Source organism: Bidens hawaiensis, unplaced genomic scaffold (genome assembly GCF_021521415.1).
Source record: "Bidens hawaiensis isolate Kalapana, Puna unplaced genomic scaffold, B.hawaiensis_p1.1 tig00047569_1, whole genome shotgun sequence".
NCBI classification, from domain to species: domain Eukaryota; kingdom Viridiplantae; phylum Streptophyta; class Magnoliopsida; order Asterales; family Asteraceae; genus Bidens; species Bidens hawaiensis.
This window is the reverse complement of record NW_027506043.1, coordinates 71,904-90,561: the sequence shown is the minus strand read 5'-3', so window position 1 is coordinate 90,561 and position 18,658 is coordinate 71,904. Positions and strand designations below refer to the sequence as shown.

Genomic DNA, 18,658 nt, shown 5'->3' with positions numbered 1-18,658 from the left:
ATGCTAACGAATTAATCCCCGAATTAAAGTGCCAATTAAATAAATTCGTCACATATGAACTCTTAGGTGATCATGCATCGAGTTTGAGTTTATGATTTTGACAAACGTGGTGTTCTATTGATTTTTTATTTATTTTGCAAACACAAGTTACCGAATATTGCTACTTTTATGACTTTTTTTTATATATCATTTTATTGATTTAAGGCTTATTGGTTTGATTTGGGCTACAGCGTCAACCTGAATGAGGTTGTAAAATACTTAACGGCTTATTATGTTCTGGTACGTGTACGTTGCAAGTTGGTATTCTGCAAAATAATATCCACGTGTCACGTCGTAATGCATGGGGCATCAATTCTTAATAGAATCAGAATCTTAAATGCAAAAAATAATATTATATAATTAAAATTAAAAGTAATCATTATGATTAACTATACTTTTAAAGTTTCAATAATAATTTAGCCATAGAAAACTAAAATACAATAAAAGTTTGTAAAACAAATTTCAATGCTTGTACAGTTGTACATATATTGCTCGTATATAAAATTATTTATTCGGATTTGTTTGGTTTTGCATTTGATTTTGGCCTAAAGCACTAGCCAGAATGGGGATTGTCAAATATGAACGGCTTGGATTGTTTTCTGGTACTTGGAACTTGGAAGTTGGTAAACTACAAAATAACATCCACGTGTCACGTAGTAATGCATGCGGCGTTAATTTTTTTTTATAAAACCTTATATGATACAACACCTACACGACCCTAGACATTTGTATGCATAGTTTGCTTTATCAGGCAACGGATCCTGGCAATATTCCAGTTAGTCCAAGACAGGTAAAGACATTGATGACACCAATGGTTGATCAACAACCTCCGTCTCTTCTCACCAAACTCACTTCCATTTTCACCTACATATATATATCAACCTTTGATTACCTCTTCATTCATTCTATTGTTCTATACCCTTCATTCAATCATTCAATTCCCATTTTATTTTGCGATCTATAGTTATATCCTATAGCTACCATTAATGGATCCTAAGGATGTTTATTATAAGGCAGCAGTTTTGGTTTTGTTATTTGCTTTTACGGTAGCCGTGGCTGCTGACGGTACTGACGGAGGGGCTTCTTATATCTTCGGCGACTCGTTGGTGGATGCCGGAAATAATAACTTCTTGCAAACGTTATCTAAAGCTAACATCAAACCTAACGGGATTGATTTTAAACCGTCCGGAGGACAACCTACCGGGCGGTATACCAATGGTAGAACTATCGGAGACATTGTCGGTATGATCCACCCTCAATTATTTATGCTAGAATTTGTGTTATTTATACGCTAAAATCCCCATCTTTCCTTAAAAGATTTTGTTCAACCTCCATCGCACCTAATAAAAAAAAATCCTGGGTCCGTTACTGTATTTTTTTTTCAGTTGACGTATAACTAAATTGATGTTATGCTTTGTTTATAGGAGAGGAACTAGGGCAACAACACTACGCGGCGCCATATCTGGATCCGAACACCACCGGAGAAGCTATATTGTACGGTGTGAATTATGCCTCTGGTGGTGGAGGAATTATGAATGCCACCGGGCAAATTTTTGTAAGTTACAGCTTGCAAACATTACAACAGAATTTTCGTTTCTTGTAATGGTAGTCTAATTAAATGTGTTCTACAGGTTAATAGATTATCAATGGACATCCAGATCGATTACTTCAACATCACGAGGAAACAGATCTATAAGCTCCTCGGTGCAGAGAAAGCGAGAGAACACATCATGAAGAAAGCAATCTTCTCGATCACAATCGGATCTAATGACTTCCTTAACAATTATCTGCTTCCTGTTCTCTCGATTGGAACTCGGGTCTCAGAGACACCCGATGCTTTTGTCAATGATCTCATTAGTCACCTCCGATCACAACTTACCGTAAGTATTATGCTCTCACGTCACTCACATACTATCCACACACCAGTCACATACTATGCGTGTACTTTATAACATTTTCAGCATATCGTACGAGGTGTCTTATAACCTATATGACCCATATGATATGGTGAAAATATATAGGTAGCCTGAATATATATTGAATAAAATATTATATGAGGTGTAGTGTCTATATAACTTTACCAAAACTAAATAATGTCGTGGCATGCTATGTTATAAGTTATATGACTCGCATGACGTGACATGTTCTATTTTTAGTCTGTAAAATTATATATATATATTTTTTAAAAGTTATATGAACTGTATAATCTTATGCTACTGTTTCCAAAATTGATTTCAGCGACTTTATCAATTGGATGCACGAAAGTTCATCATCGGAAATGTGGGACCAATAGGATGCATTCCATACCAAAGGACGATTAATCAATTGAAGGAGAACGAGTGTGTAGCGTTGCCTAATCAACTAGCGCTTCGATACAACGCTAAACTGAAGGATTTGGTTGCAGAACTGAACGATAACCTTCCGGGAGCTACATTTGTTCATGCTAACGTCTACGATTTAGTCCTGGAGCTCATCACAAATTATGACAAATACGGTAAGATATCAATCAATTTGATAGATTCACATAATTGTTTTCATTCCAAACAACTTTTGTAACACGACATGTTGAATTAATGTTGCAGGATTTAAGACGGCACACAAAGCATGCTGTGGGAATGGAGGTCAGTATGCGGGGATTATTCCTTGTGGTCCGACGTCGAGTTTATGTGAGGACAGGGATAAACATGTGTTTTGGGATCCTTATCACCCTAGTGAAGCTGCTAATTTGATTATTGCGAAGCAGTTGCTTGAAGATAACTCAAAATATGTGACACCAATGACTCTTATGGAGCTTCGGGATCTTGGTCTTTAGTTACCATCAACGATCAACTGCTAATGTGTTGTGGATGCTTGTGTGATTTTGTAGTTGGGATTATATGTATATGTAAAATGGAGCATGTGTTTCCATGGGAATGATGGAAAAATTGAATTTGTAATCTCTTCGAATTTTTTTTATTATAACTTGTTATATTGTTTTATTGTAAGTTTTTATTTTGTTGACTTTACATAATAAATAGACATTTTAATGTTTTTTAAAAAATTGGCAGAAGATAATCACCATTGGTAGAGGAACTTTTATCTTGTTCCAATATTTTTTTTAACGGAAATAACCTTCAAATTGTTACTATTATTTTTAATAAAAATTAGTGTTTGTGTCCCTATGATTTGTGGGTTGGGCGCTTTGAGGCCCTCAAACTTAAAATGAACCGATTATGTTCTGTGATTTTCTAGTGGTGCATAATGAGGGACTCGACATGTCTCCGCCCATAAACCGCAGAGACATAGATAGTAATTCTTTCTTCTAAATAATACATAAAACCCAATTTTTTTGTATTGTTGAAGTAGAATAACACAGATAAAAAGTAAAACAATTTAAGAATGAGAATCCAACCATGTGTCGGGTTCATAGTCACATAAATCGCGGTACACTCCGGTACGGGTACGCGGTTCGCTCGGCTAGACGAATTCGGTACGGAGGAGGTAGGTTCATTTCGGTACGAACCGGTACGGTGTACCATGTAGTTCGGTTCGATGCACCCAAATAAAAAACTAGCTTTTTATAATTTATATATATTATAAATTTTATTTAATACTTTTTATGTATAAATATATAAGATTAAGGATCAAATGTAAACTAGTGAGAATAGAGGGGGTTAATTATTAGAATACACAAACTAATTATACACTTTTAATAGATTTTATGTAAACATTTATAAACTTAAAGGACTAAATACTAAGTATTAAAAATAGGGAGCTAAGTTTAAATTATTTAAACTTTTAAAACCCTAAAATAACATAACATTACAGCCGCTCTTTCTTTCTTCTCCATCTTCCTCATCTATCTATTCCTTCTTCCTCTTTCAATTCAGTAAAATCGCGAATTCAAAATCAATAAGAGCGATGGACCAGCATCAATTGAATCGCGATTTAGGTTTTTAGGGATCGAAACGTACCGGAATTTGAAGTCGCGAATTCTCCGGCGACCGGGACGCCGGCGAATTGCGATTGGGTACACAACGTACCAATACAGAATTCGTGGGTCTGCCAGCGATTTATGTGACTATGGTCGGGTTTTTCTCAATGATGCATTTAGCTTTAGCTCCAACCCAATACACGAAAGATTAATATGGTACAACAAACACATTCATGGTTATTGTGGTGTCATAAGGGCTCATCGATCATTTGTATGATATAACCATGGTTGTAAAATTTGTGCTTAGGCATTGATTAACTATTGATTAATTGATCGTTAGTCGGTACCCCATCGACTAGTCGCCGATTAATCGCTATTTGATCAAAATTGAAAATTATATATATATATATATATATATATATATATATATTTATATATGTATAATTTGATGTATATATGTATGTATATTTGAAAAAATTACATATAAAATCCAATCCAATTAATCCCGTGTAAGGTCACATTACCGGTACCTCACATTTGGACATTGGATTTACTCATTCACGTAGTTCTATTCATCAGAGTTAATAAAAACATTCGCGGAATATAAAAACTTTCATAAAATATTTTATAACAATCCAAACTTTTCTTAAACAAACAACTTGTCTTTCAAAAACTAAATAATTAAACATAACACGTCTTAGAGTCTTCCGATGCCAGCCTCTTATTCAATGCCACGTGTTCCCCTCAAGCGAGCTGCCTCATCCTACTCACCTGCGTGCATACTAAAAGTCAGTTACGCTGAGTGAGTTCTAGTTAATCACATAACATACATTACATACGTACTTACATACTTTCATTCTTACTTTCATAATTTAAATTCTACTTTACTTTATTCTATTCTGCCTTGGATATTATTAGGATTCGGTCCCTTTTTCTGCCTCGGATATTATTAGGGTCCGGTCCCATTTCTGCCTTGAGTATTATTAGGGCTCAGTCCATTTATGCCTCGAGATTTAGAAGAGCTCGGTCCCTTTTCTACCTCGGATATTATTAGGGTCTGGTCCCTTTTTCTGCCTCGGATATTATTAGGATCCGGTCCCATTTCTGCCTTGAGTATTATTAGGGCTCAGTCCCTTTCTGCCTCGAGATTTAGAAGAGCTCGGTCCCTTTTCTACCTCGGATATTATTAGGGTCCGGTCCCATTCTACCTTTCTATCTCTTACATTCATCCATAACGTACATACATATCATTCATATCTCATACATAGCATTATAACTCGACAGTACGTACAATATCCGAGGATCGTTCACGTACCGACAAACAATCATTCTTACCATTCACATAATCACATAGGGCATACACTTATCACTTAGGATAAATGTATTAACATTCATATCGAGTACGCACACAGCCTCGAAAACATAACACAGAAATGGGGATAGAAACTCACCTGGATCCCGTTTCTTTCTCCGTTTATTGTAATTCCCTTCTTTAATTGTGCCCTGCTAACTGTATATAGGGTACACGTATTAAAACTCGTCCTATACGATCTTTTGCCAAAATGACTAAGTCTAGTATAATCTATTGGTTTGCCTGGATTACATTTACTTAGATTATTTTATTTATTAATTTCTATAGTATTAGTCTTTTAATTATTTAATATTTTTAATTTCTATTTTAGTCTTTTCTTTATCGATTTCCCGTCATGTGTTTATAAGTTTGTTCACATTTAAACATATGTGTGTGCATGTATACGAAACACGGGTGATCTTATGCACGCGGGTTTCCATGTGTAACCTTATATGTACATGTAAGCGATTATGACTTTACATGTATAAGCGTATACACTCGGGTTCAACTATTTAACTTGATTAGCGGGGTTAACCGGGGCTAACTAAGTTATATTGGTTCGTTATATTTATCGGGCTTTGCTAACGAGATAAACAGGTTTGGTCTTTGATTTATTAAAATATGGCCCGACCCAAAAACAAGTTTTGGCTGATATGGGCCCAGGAGCTCGTGGATTGGGCCATGTGTTGATGAATAAAATAAGGCCCAACCTCCCTTTTTAACCTACAGATCGTTTTCTTTCTTCTTCATCTTTTCTTTTTTTTTTTTGTTCTTAACCCCAAAGCCGCTATCATCAGTTGAGTTCCCAGAATCGATTACAAAGTAATCGATGATGATGATATTGCCTGGTTATAGAGACAACTTCTTGTAGTCGAGTCTCATTTCGTTTAATTGAGATCGAGCTTAGGATGTAAGCCGGTGTACACAGGGTATTCGAGTTAAATTGTAACCGAATTTCAATGTAATCGACCTGTGGTTATTGTAATCGATTTGTAATTAGGCTTACTGTAATTGAATCTCCTGATATTTGATTACAATGTAATCGATTTGGATTGTATTCGAGTGATAGTGAACCCCGATTGTAAGCGAGTTTGATTGTAATCGAATTTCAGGTTTGTATACGAATTTAATTGTAATCGATTCTCAGTTTTGTATGCGAGTTGAATTGTAATCGATTTTCAGGTAATAGTTGATTGTAATCGATGTAGTATTGTAATCGAATTGGATTGTAGCGAATTCAGTTTGTCAGATTGGTATGCGATTTTAATGTAATCGATTTCAGGTTTGTAATCGAGTTTATTTGTAATCGATGTTCATTGAGATCGATTACAAAGTAATATATATACAATGAAATCAGTTTCTTTTGTAATTGACTTCCATTGTAATCGAGTATGCGGGTTTGTAATTGATAAGAAGTGAGTGAAGTTCAGATTGTGAGTTCCGTCCTGGATGAAGAGGTAGGTTCCCGCAAAGCCCAGTTGGACCCACAAGACTCACCTTGAAGAGGTACGTCTACGCAAAGACCAACCGGATCCGCAGGACCCACCATGCTCAGAGAGATGAAGACCTTACACGGAGTAAGCCAGCTGTCCCCGCAGGAAAGCCTCCCTTGGTACAGTACCCTGCCTGTCCCCGCAGCTGTGGGTACAAGCCAAGAAGGAAGGCTACCCGCACTAACAGTAAGGCTACACGTATAAGGCACTAACTCTTATACTTCAGTAATGTCACCTGAAGAAGGAATGAGCAGGGCGGGAATATTCCCGCCCAAAAGAGCCAGTCCGTACGCTTCTAGAAGATCTTTTGTACTATACCTACCAAGGTATGGACAAATAGACAAGATCTGACAAAAGCAACCCATGAAGCAATCACAGGATGACAGCTCACTGACAATAGTACAAGGAGGAGCACGCTCCAGTACAAAATGTCACTATCAGCCGCTGCCTACCCACCAACTCCCATCATGGCACGAACATAGCCCATAGTTTGTGGAAAAGGAATATTATATACAGCTGGTCGTACCTGCTTGGAAACCTACCTTCGGCTATAAATACTCCAACACCCTGGAACGGTATCAAGATCTTCTCTCTAGCTATTTCTCTCTATATACACTTATATTCAGAGCAACCTAGTCTGATTCTCACGCCGGAGGGTGGTCACAAGGAGGAACCCCCCCCCCCCTTCTCAGTGACGAGCTTACGGTGTCTGTTTTGCAGGTTGAGAAGAATAGCCATATTTTCCGGACCTAACCCTCGTGGGAAACATCTACTTAACCCTAAGATTATCCTTAATCTGTTAGGGTCACTTAGTGTTTCTTCATTGGCGCCATCCGTGCATTAAGCTAGAACTTACTCTTCTTTTTCTCAGTTTTTTCAAACTTCTGGAAAGATGGTTAAGGTTACTCTGATGCCAAAGCCACCGGGTAACTAAGAAACTCCGGTAACCACAACCCCAGCTACTGGGGGTGACACCGGTGAATACACGATTGTTACGAACACTACCCCGGTTACCCAAGCCGGGGCAAGTATAGTAAACAATCCTCTCCTGGGATTCATTGATACCCAGTTGGGGAAACAACAGACGAGACTTCCCCGACAAACACCAGAACAAGTTAAAGCTTGGGCGGAAGCACGTCAGAAAGAATTCCAAGCCGAGTTGGACGAACGTTTGCGTTAACTCCAACAGGCCAATGACAAATTCGGAAGCACTCGACAACAGCTCAACATGAGCAATGATTGCGAGTATGTGGATGATGAAGATTGGGAAGAATCTGACAGTGACGCAAACCCACGTCATAAGGCGAAAGGGAAGCGTAAAGAAGCAGACTTCCACTCGAGAAGAAATTTCGAAGAAACTTTCAAACCAAAGAACACGGGGGGAAACCCACGTGACTTCTCCAAAACTTTCAGACCAACTGTTGCGAATGCGGGAACGTCCAAATTTGCAAGGGACATTGCGGAAGCAATCGCTCCAAAGAGTGCCAAACAGATGTCCAACATAGGCACTTACGATGGCATATCTGACCCGGACGATCACATGAACAGATTTATAGCGGGGGCAACGTCAGTAATTGGACGGAACCCACATGGTGTTACATGTTCCAAATGACGCTCGTCGGGGCAGCCAGAGCGTGGTTTGATCGTCTACCGGTCCACCACATCTACGATTGGGCAGACTTCCAGCACAAATTCAGCCAGCACTTCAGTCAACAAAGAAAATATACTGAAGAGCAATGGACGATCCTCAACTGCATCCGAGAAGAAGACGAATCTTTGCTAGACTTTATCACTCGCTTCAACTCAAAGAAGCTAAGTCTGGGCACTATTAGCGAAGATCTTGTTCTCGCCGCTTTCATCCAGGGCGCTGAGTACCCAGATCTCATCCACACGTTGATAGGTAAAGACGACATGCCACCCACGTGGGATGCCATCATGACGGCAGCTAAACGCTTTGCCGAAACGGAGAAGCAACTGGGTAGAAATCTTCCCCAGAGCACAAACCTCTACACCCAGAGAACAAGAGAAAATAACGTCCGTACCGCCCGACAAAACAAAAAGAGGAAGCTTAGTATTTGGCAGTCAAGGGTAAACTTTGACACCTCATCCAGCTCTCGCCCTCTCTTAGGCAGAAGGGACAACATGCAGTCGTCGAACCGGAATCCCAGATGGACGCCACTCATCAAAAGCGTCACCGAGATATTTGCTACCAAGAAGCTCCCATGACCAAAAGCTCCAATAATCCGACAGCGTCAAAACGCTGATCAGAGCAAATGCTGTGACTTCCACGGGACAAAAGGCCACACCACGGAGGAATGCACATCCTTGAAGGATGTCGTCGAAACATTCGTCAAAGATGGGAAACTCACACACCTCGTGGCGTCAATCAAGAACGGAGAGAGGAAAGACAATCGGTACAAGGGCAATGGACGGAAGCCCGTCGACATCAGCATTCACATGGTTCACGGCAACATCAGAGAAAGAAAACGACGAACAACAGAGCCAAGTGCGTGGAAGGAAGCAGAAGTGCGCTTCCCGCGTGTGCCAGGGGGGCCCAACAAAGAAGGCCCCATAGTCATCAAAAGCCAGCTGGGGCACTACATCACCTCCCGCACCCTTGCTGATAATGGCGCTTCATCAACGGTCATGTATAGGCAGTTCTTCGACAAGCTAGACGACGAAGACAAAGAACGCCTAGAAACAGTTTACGCCTCGATGGAAGGGTTCGACGGCAGCACAAACACCCCCTTGGGAATCCTATCTTTCCCCGTCACTCTCACGGACGGGAAGTACTCCCGCACAGAAGACGTGGACTTCGTTGTAATGAGGAAGCCACACCACACATACGACATTCTCTTCGGGAGAGATGGGATGGCAAGATTTAATGCCGTGGTGTCTTCGGTCCATGGTATGATGGGATGGCCAACAGCTGAGGGCGTCGCTATGATCACGGGCATTCCCCAGGTATGCATCGCATCTGTCTCATCTAAACCCAAACCAAAAATGGCTAAACCAACCACCTCTGAGCCAGAAGAATGGGCCTTCAATGGCAAATACCCTGACCAGGCCGTTACCATTGGCCCAACGATCACTAATCCCACACGCACCTTACTCAAACGCTTGTTGCAAAAAAATGCCGACATCTTCGCGTGGACATCAGCTGACATGACTGGTGTACCTCGAAGTAAGGCTGAGACTAAGCTCAAGTGTGACCCGGCGTTTGCGCCGGTCATACAAAAGCGTCGCGTAATGGGTGCTGAGCAGGCTAACGCGTGTAGAACCCAAGTCAAGGAACTCCTTGACGCAGGCATCGTACGCGTTAGTAAATATCAAACATGGGTTGCAAATCCCGTCATGGTACCAAAATCCAACAAACAATGGCGCATGTGCATAGATTTTAAAGACCTAAACAAAGCATGCCCCAAGGATTGTTACCCGTTACCCGAAATTGACCTTTAAGGTAGATTCATTAGCACCGTTTCGCCTTAAATGCATCCTTAATGCGTATAAAGGGTACCATCAAATCCACATGGCTGTTGACGATCAGGATAAAACCGCATTTCGGACGCCCGATGACACATTTTGTTACCAAATGATGCCATTCAGACTAAAGAATGCCGGATCCACATACCAACGCCTGATGGACAAAGAGTTTCATGCCCAAATCGGGAGGAACTTGGAGGTTTACATGGATGACTTGGTCATCAAAAGCCTCGAGCCAGAGGCGATGTTGAAAGACATCCAAGAAACTTTCAACACGCTCAGAAAGATAAACATGAAGCTCAACCCGAGCAAGTGTTCCTTTGGGATGGAAGATGGGAAGTTCTTAGGAGTCATCGTTACCAAAGATGGCTTCAGAGCGAACCCCGAAAAGGTTGAAGCCATTATGAAAATGGAATCACCTACTACCATCAAACAGGCTCAGACACTGAATGGACGACTAGTCGCACTTAACCTCTTTTTGGCAAACCAGGCGGATACGTCGTTCCCATTCGTGTCAACATTGAGAAATTGTTTGAAGAAAACGCACTTCTGCTGGACACCAGAAGCGGAAGAAGCCTTTCAAGAGATTCGGTCACGCTTGATCGAACTCCCAACACTCACAGCACCAGAAGTGGGGGAGGAATTAATTCTCTACCTCTCCGCCACAGACAGGGCAACTGGGGCAGTCTTACTAGTAGAACGAAAGGGCATCCAGATGCCCATCTACTATGTAAGCCGCGTCTTAACAGACGTGGAAACCCGGTACTCCACCCTGGAAAAATTAGTCTTAGCGCTTGTACAGGCTTCACGCAGGCTAAGACGATATTTCCAAGGCCACCCAATCACCATTCTCACCAACTTCAAACTTGCAAACGTTCTAGGCAAACCTGAGTTGTCAGGGCGCCTAGTCAAATGGGCAATTGAGTTGGGAGAATACGCGATAAAGTACAAGCCAATACCAGCCATAAAAGGCCAGGTTTTGGCCGACTTTATTGCAGAAGTCCCCGCTTTGCGGGAAAAAGAGTGCCAGGAAGAGGCTCAACCCTCTCCAGCACAAGACATTAACGATGTCTGGCAACTCTATACTGATGGAGCAGCCAACAACGAAGGTTCAGGCGCAGGGTTGAAACTAACTAACCCAGCAGGCCAAGAATACACTTACGCTATTCGGCTGGATTTCCCAAGTACGAATAACGAAGCGGAGTACGAAGCATTCTTGGCCGGATTAAGAATTGCGCGTAAGATGGGGGTGAAAAACTTGGAAGCCCACGTGGATTCCATGCTAGTAGCCAACCAGATAAACGGGACGTACACGGCCGTGAACGACAAAATGGCCCTGTACCTCGCACAAGCAAAAACCCTTATGCGCGATTTCAACGATTGCAAAGTTGTGCACATCAAGCGAAGCGAAAAAAAATCTGCGGATGCGCTAAGCAAGCTTGCATCGTTAACCTTCACCCACTTGGGAAAGGACATCCGCGTTGAACTTCTTGGAGCACCATCAGTCCCGCACAAGGAAATTTGTGTCATCCAAACCGGCACGGAAACATGGATGACGCCAATCATAAATTACCTTGCGACGGGTGTACTAACAGAGTCAAAGACACAGGCAAGAAAGATACGTTGTAAATCACTGAACTATCAACTTGTTGATGACATACTTTACAGGCGTAATTTTCTTGGCCCACTCCTCAGATGCGTTGACGACCAAGATGCCGACTACCTCCTAAGGGAAGTACACGAAGGCATCTGTGGAGTACACGCAGGTCCACGCGCTGTTGTAGCTAAGCTAAACAACGCGGGATACTTTTGGTCGGGGATGCACACGGATGCGCTGACCTACATCAGAAAATGTAGGTCCTGCCAGCTCTACGCACCCAACACGCATCGCCCGAAAAACGAACTTGTTCCAGTCACTTCTTCATGGCCATTCCAGAAGTGGGCCATCGATGTTACAAGCCCATTTCCCACAGCAGCAGGGAACGTTCAGTTCCTAGTGGTAGCCATCGACTACTTCACCAAGTGGATAGAAGCAAAACCCCTAGCCCAAACAACCGCAAAACATATCAAAAAATATATTTGGGAATTTATTATTTGTCTTTTTGGACTTCCACAGAATTTGGTGAGCGATAACGGCACCAACTTTGCTGACCAGAAGCTACAAAAGTGGCTGAAAGAGCTTCAAATCACCCACACCTTTACCTCAGTGGCACACCCTCAGGGTAATGGTGAGGTGGAAAGAGCAAACAAGAGCATCGTCGACGGCATAAAGAAAAGACTCTTGGAGCATAGATCCGGCTGGGTGGACGAAGTTCCATATGTCCTTTGGGCAAACAGAACGCTGAAAAAAGCAAGCACGGGCGAAACCCCATTCAGCCTCACCTATGGCACTGAAGCCATGGTTCCAATCGAGATTGGTCTACCCTCACCAAGAGTCATAACTCAACCAGAAGACAATGAGGCGGAAAGACATTTAGACCTTATGCTGACCGAAGAGCGCAGAGACTTAGCCTCAGCGCGTGAAGAGAAATACAAGCGACAAATGAAAAAGCACTACAACACGCGGGTGAAACTCTGCAACTTCAATGTCGGAGACTACATACTGCGTAACAACGAGGCTTCGAACCAGGAGCGCCCAGGAAAGCTGGCCCCGGTCTGGGAAGAGCCATACATTATTAAAGAAGTTCTGGGAAAGGGCGCATACCGGCTCGAAAGGCTCGATGGAACCCCCATCCCAAGAACATGGAATGGAGCTCAATTACGCAGATGCTACATGTAGATCAATTCCAAACTTGTAACGAACAGGCCTAGAGCCACTTCTAATGGAAATGATTCTTCTTATCACATTGATGCTTATAGCCTTACCTTGGAAAGCAAGAAACCATAAGACAAGTGCGGGTACAGTGTCAAGGCGAAACCCTTCACATACTTAGTACTTGCAGGGAATTGAAGCCAAGAAGATCGATCTTATGGGCCATGCTTGCGGAAAGAGAAATAACACCCCCGCATGGCGGGAACGTTGAGAACTAGATTGTTTGAAGCTTCAAGGTGGAATTGGTTGTTTAACACAACCGATCACTATGCCTAAAACTACCAAAACCTCGTGGAGAATCTACACAAGTGAAACTCAACGCTCCCAACTTGCGAAGAGGTTACACACCTACCCGCATCATACCCAAAGATCAGGCAGAAAAGTCGGGAATTTTCTGCAAGTGACATTAGGAAAACTGCGGGAAAAATCCCCACGGAGAACCTTAAAAAACGAAAACCCCTTTTAAAGCCCCTTGCTTAAAGTCCAAAAGTTCCCCTCACTTATTAACAATTCATGAGAAGAACAATGGACTGGGGGGACTTGAAGAGGTAGGTTCCCGCAAAGCCCAGTTGGACCCACAAGACTCACCTTGAAGAGGTACGTCTACGCAAAGACCAACCGGATCCGCAGGACCCACCATGCTCAGAGAGATGAAGACCTTACACGGAGTAAGCCAGCTGTCCCCGCAGGAAAGCCTCCCTTGGTACAGTACCCTGCCTGTCCCCGCAGCTGTGGGTACAAGCCAAGAAGGAAGGCTACCCGCACTAACAGTAAGGCTACACGTATAAGACACTAACTCTTATACTTCAGTAATGTCACCTGAATAAGGAATGAGCAGGGCGGGAATATTCCCGCCCAAAAGAGCCAGTCCGTACGCTTTTAGAAGATCTTTTGTACTATACCTACCAAGGTATGGACAAATAGACAAGATCTGACAAAAGCAACCCATGAACCAATCACAGGGTGACAGCTCACTGACAATAGTACGAGGAGGAGCACGCTCCAGTACAAAATGTCACTATCAGCCGCTGTCTACCCACCAACTCCCATCATGGCACGAACGTAGCCCATAGTTTGTGGAAAAGGAATATTATATACAGCTGGCCGTACCTGCTTAGAAACCTACCTTCGGCTATAAATACTCCAACACCCTGGAACGGTATCAAGATCTTCTCTCTAGCTATTTCTCTTTATATACACTTATATTCAGAGCAACCTAGTCTGATTCTCACGCCGGAGGGTGGTCACAAGGAGGAACCCCCCCCCCCTTCTCAGTGACGAGCTTACGGTGTCTGTTTTGCAGGTTGAGAAGAATAGCCATATTTGCCGGACCTAACCCTCGTGGGAAACATCTACTTAACCCTAAGATTATCCTTAATCTGTCGGGGTCACTTAGTGTTTCTTCAGATTTTAATGTAATCGATTTCAGGTTTGTAATCGAGTTTATTTGTAATCGATGTTCATTGAGATCGATTACAAAGTAATATATATACAATGAAATCAGTTTCTTTTGTAATTGACTTCCATTGTAATCGAGTATGAGGGTTTGTAATTGATAAGAAGTGAGCGAAGTTCAGATTGTGAGTTCAGTTGTAATCGATTTTCCGATTTTGTATGCGAGTTCACAGTGTAAGCGATTTATGTGTATGTATTGTATTCGAGTCCATAGTTTTAAATTGTATGCGAGTCTATTTATTCTAAGGATTGTATTCGAGGGTATATATGTATATATATCAAGTATTGTGATCGAGTCATACATATACAGTTGACCACCTGTTGTAATTGATGGTCGGGTATTTGTATATATATTAGTGTATTGATTATGTAGTTTTGTTGAATATATTGTTAGAACTTTGGTACTTCATACGTGCTTTTGTATTTTAGTTAATTGATCGTTAAAGATACTAAATGGGAGACCTGTACGAGCATGGAATGATATCTCGGGAAGACCGAAGCATGATTTGATGTCTTGGAAAGTGTTACAAGGATTCGGGAAGAGCATGGATGAGAAATCATAAGCCGATGCTAAAACTGAACAAGATTGGTTGACAAAGTGCGACCATGAAGTAAAACGAGCATATCTTGAGCTAGAAAATGAGTTACGGGACCTATAATATATGAATTTTGGGTTTCTCGACGAGAGGAATCCAAATATGAGGTTTTCTTTGATCGTGGTATGCGAAAGGTAGGGTCTACGGCTATCGCGATACGCGATGGTCTTAAAAAACGTGAAAAAATGGATTTTTACCTATATCTTCTATTTTCCGAACCCTAATCAAGATTGACGACCAGCAGCAGCTATTAGGCGATTTTGGGTGAATTCCAGGGCTACCAATCATCTCTTGATCAATCCTAATGGCCTTCCTCATCATAATTGAAGATCTATCGATGACGATGCTCGGCTAGTCTTCTCCGAATCATACCTGGGATGTAAAGTTTGTAACAATTTCAGTTTCCTCATGTGACTAAGAACATTTATGTATAATTGTTTATGGTTAATCTATGATTATTGAGGTTTAGTATTTCTGTGTGTTCAATCGGTTTAGGTTTACGTTGATCTGAACGATTAGTTACCAGTTGCTATAATAATTGATCATAGGGTTGTTTGATTAGGTTGAATACGACAAAGCATATAATTGCCCTTAACTGAGTCACACTGGCAGTGACCGTTTGATAATCAGTGCCGTGTGTCAAGCAATTATTGTTGCCTAAGGTTTTGTCTAGTTGATCAGTCTGTAGTTAACCGTTAATAATTAATCTGTTAGGTTGCATGAGATACTGTTGGTTGCTTACTTGAATTCCCGGGTGTGATTTGCTTTGTTAACTGTTTACAACTCGTTTATTTGTTCGTTGCTTAGTTCTCTATATTTACTAAAATTGCTTGTGTGATCAGCACTAAAAATCAGTCACTTCATAATTAGAAATCTGTTACACGAATACATTGATCACATATTTCTTGTGATATGATACCCTACTTGCTCTAACTATTTAGAATAATTAGGTTTTTGATTGACTCAAACGACGGTCATCAGTAATCGAGTCCTACTAAAATTAACCAAGTGAAGGACCTGTAATTGACTTATATGGGCTGCAAGTGGGTGCGTGAATAGTGGCCACGTGATGGTCACCAAGTCCATTTATTATTTATGCTTTTTGGTCCGCAAGCCTTTACTTTGGTGTTATCCTACCCGTAAACGCTCCCACGACTCCTTCTCGGCTAAGACTTGACCCGGGAATTTATAAAGTTGGGATCTTTAAGTTTAAAATATTTAAAGCTAGATCTAGGGTTTCATATACGAGCCGTTTCCATTTTCGGGTTCGTTACATTCATTTTTACCATCAAGTTCACTACTTTATATTTCGTTTTAGCCCGAACTACCATAATTTTAAGTTTTAAGGCCAAACGTTTATTAAAACATAAACTTTAAATTCAAGAGATACCTTTATGGGTTCGTTTGGTTTCGGCTAGCTTGTTTATAGATCTTGAACCTTGTATCTATCTATATATCAAAGATCTATCTTTAGTTTGCTTGATTCTTGGTCTCGGGTTCTTTCCTTCTCTCTTGACGCCGTTTATAGTAATATGTTTGTGTGTTTGGAGTGTGTGTAGAAATTATGGAAAGGATGGAATGAGATTTAGGGTTTTGGGATGTCTTAAGAGAGTATTTATACCCCTTAGGCCCATGGACCTAAGCCCATCCCACCATCTTAATCCATTTTAAGTCCATGATCCTTTCTATTTTTAATATTAGTTAAACGTTAACACCCGATAACTTAACGTGACCCTTTATTTTAATATTAAAGTAATTATTAACACATGACAATCTTAACGAATTCTTTATTTAATATTATAATTTAACATTATAATATTTAGGATGTTACATCCCGATCAATCACAAATCCATACTCCATCACCTGACTAACGCCTAACAAGTTCTACAACACTAGATATAACCCTAAGATTTGAGAGATTGAGAAAATCCAAGCTAAGCTGATTACGGTAAAACAAATTAAATTTCTTTGGAAGCACCAGTTGGTAGGTACAACTAATGAAGGTGTGGGCCGTCTGGTACCCTGGTTATAATTCATTTTTGTACTATCTCAGTTCTTAATTTTAGAAAGTTTCTTGTGCAATACTTCTAATAACGTTATGACCGACCATTTAGACGGTTTAGGTTCTTTTATCATACTTGTAACATATTTAGTTTCATTTGTGATTTTGAACCGTTATATTGTATGTATTGGATTCAATCCAACGAATGAAACTTTACAGGTATGAAAACATGTATTTTGTTTTGGTTCAACCTGTAGTCCTATATAAAAAAACAGATGATATAAATTTAGGAAGACTATTCCATCCTCATTTTCATTTTATTAGAGAGCGTGGGTCTATGTCAATTGAACGTGTATTACAAAGCCTCGTCCATGTCCTATAATTTGTTGAAAGATTTTCTTTTATTAGTTTTCTTCTAATATTTCTATTAATCCCGAGTTATTTAAGATTAATATAGGCAGAATATTAATCTAAAGGAGTTAAATACTCCATATTGAGAATCATATAACAATTTTACCATTTAGAGTTCCTTTTTTTAGCTGTAATTTATAATTCTTATTAATGGTCGTTAAAAATTATATATCTATTTTAATAAATAACCAGCCTTCTCATATATTTATCTGGTAAAGTTTATGATCATTTGATTATTCAAACTTCAAATAACTAAAAACATTTAAATATCATATTTTACAACTTGTTCTTTCCTTTTTTACATTTAGTTATTTAATTAAACATACTAAACGGTATAAGAAGTAATGAAAACTCTAGCAAATTGTGGACACAATGATTGTACATGAGAACTCTCTCATTCTTGTATTTTCTCCTAAATCTAGAAATCTTAATCCAGAAGAAATTCACATTTCAATTCATATTTCTTTTAGGGGTGGCGGCACCTTCGGAAACCCCCTTTTCCTTTCGGGTTAATGTTGCCGCTCGGTTACATTGCCGCAACTATTTCGGGTAGTCTATGTGAGTGTCATGTGTAGGCTCTTTTTACCAATGAAATATTGATGAAATTTGATGAAGTTGTTGTACAACGGCTTCATCAATTTTCATTATTCCAGTGACTATCAAGTCGTTGAAATTTATAAAAATAAAATCAAAGTTTTACCCTTTTAAATACTTATCTCATATTTTATTTTTGATACATCTCTCATCATTTTTAACTATTTCATTGAAAAATCAGGTTAGAATACCACTAAGAGTTTCGACTGGATGACGAAGAAACAACATTGGCAATAACTTTGATGAATGAGTCGGATAACCCAATGGTATTTTGGATGACAACTTTAGTGGAATTCCAACAAAAATTTGTTGTGGAACACCAAATTAGTTCAAAGTGCTGGGATTTGAAACACAAGATTACCATGTTCAACCAAACTCTACAACTGCACACTTGACGGACGAACGACGGGTGATGCAATTGTTGAGGCTCTTCGCGAGCATGGACACCGCCGCGACGACGGATATAAACACTTGGCAGCGTGGAACGTTCTAAAAATCACCAATCATT

The 18,658-nt window shown here is 40.4% G+C and overlaps 1 protein-coding gene across 1 annotated transcript; it reads left to right on the top strand.

Moving 5' to 3' along the window:
- Positions 1-1,025: 1,025 nt before the first annotated feature.
- LOC143616482 (GDSL esterase/lipase At2g23540-like) lies at positions 1,026-2,851 on the top strand. The gene is made up of 5 exons (XM_077089298.1): positions 1,026-1,281; positions 1,464-1,594; positions 1,671-1,919; positions 2,278-2,533; positions 2,622-2,851. Exons 1-5 carry the CDS (start codon positions 1,026-1,028, stop codon positions 2,849-2,851), a joined length of 1,122 nt encoding a protein of 373 aa, XP_076945413.1.
- The last annotated feature ends 15,807 nt before the right edge of the window (positions 2,852-18,658 follow it).

Bases quoted from the DNA above. Each gene is read 5' to 3' on its own strand.
- LOC143616482 (XM_077089298.1), top strand. From the start codon at position 1,026: ATGGATCCTAAGGATGTTTATTATAAGGCAGCAGTTTTGGTTTTGTTA. The intron at 1,595-1,670 runs GTAAGTTACAGC...TGTGTTCTACAG, and splicing joins ATGCCACCGGGCAAATTTTT to GTTAATAGATTATCAATGGA. The intron at 2,534-2,621 runs GTAAGATATCAA...TTAATGTTGCAG, and splicing joins CACAAATTATGACAAATACG to GATTTAAGACGGCACACAAA.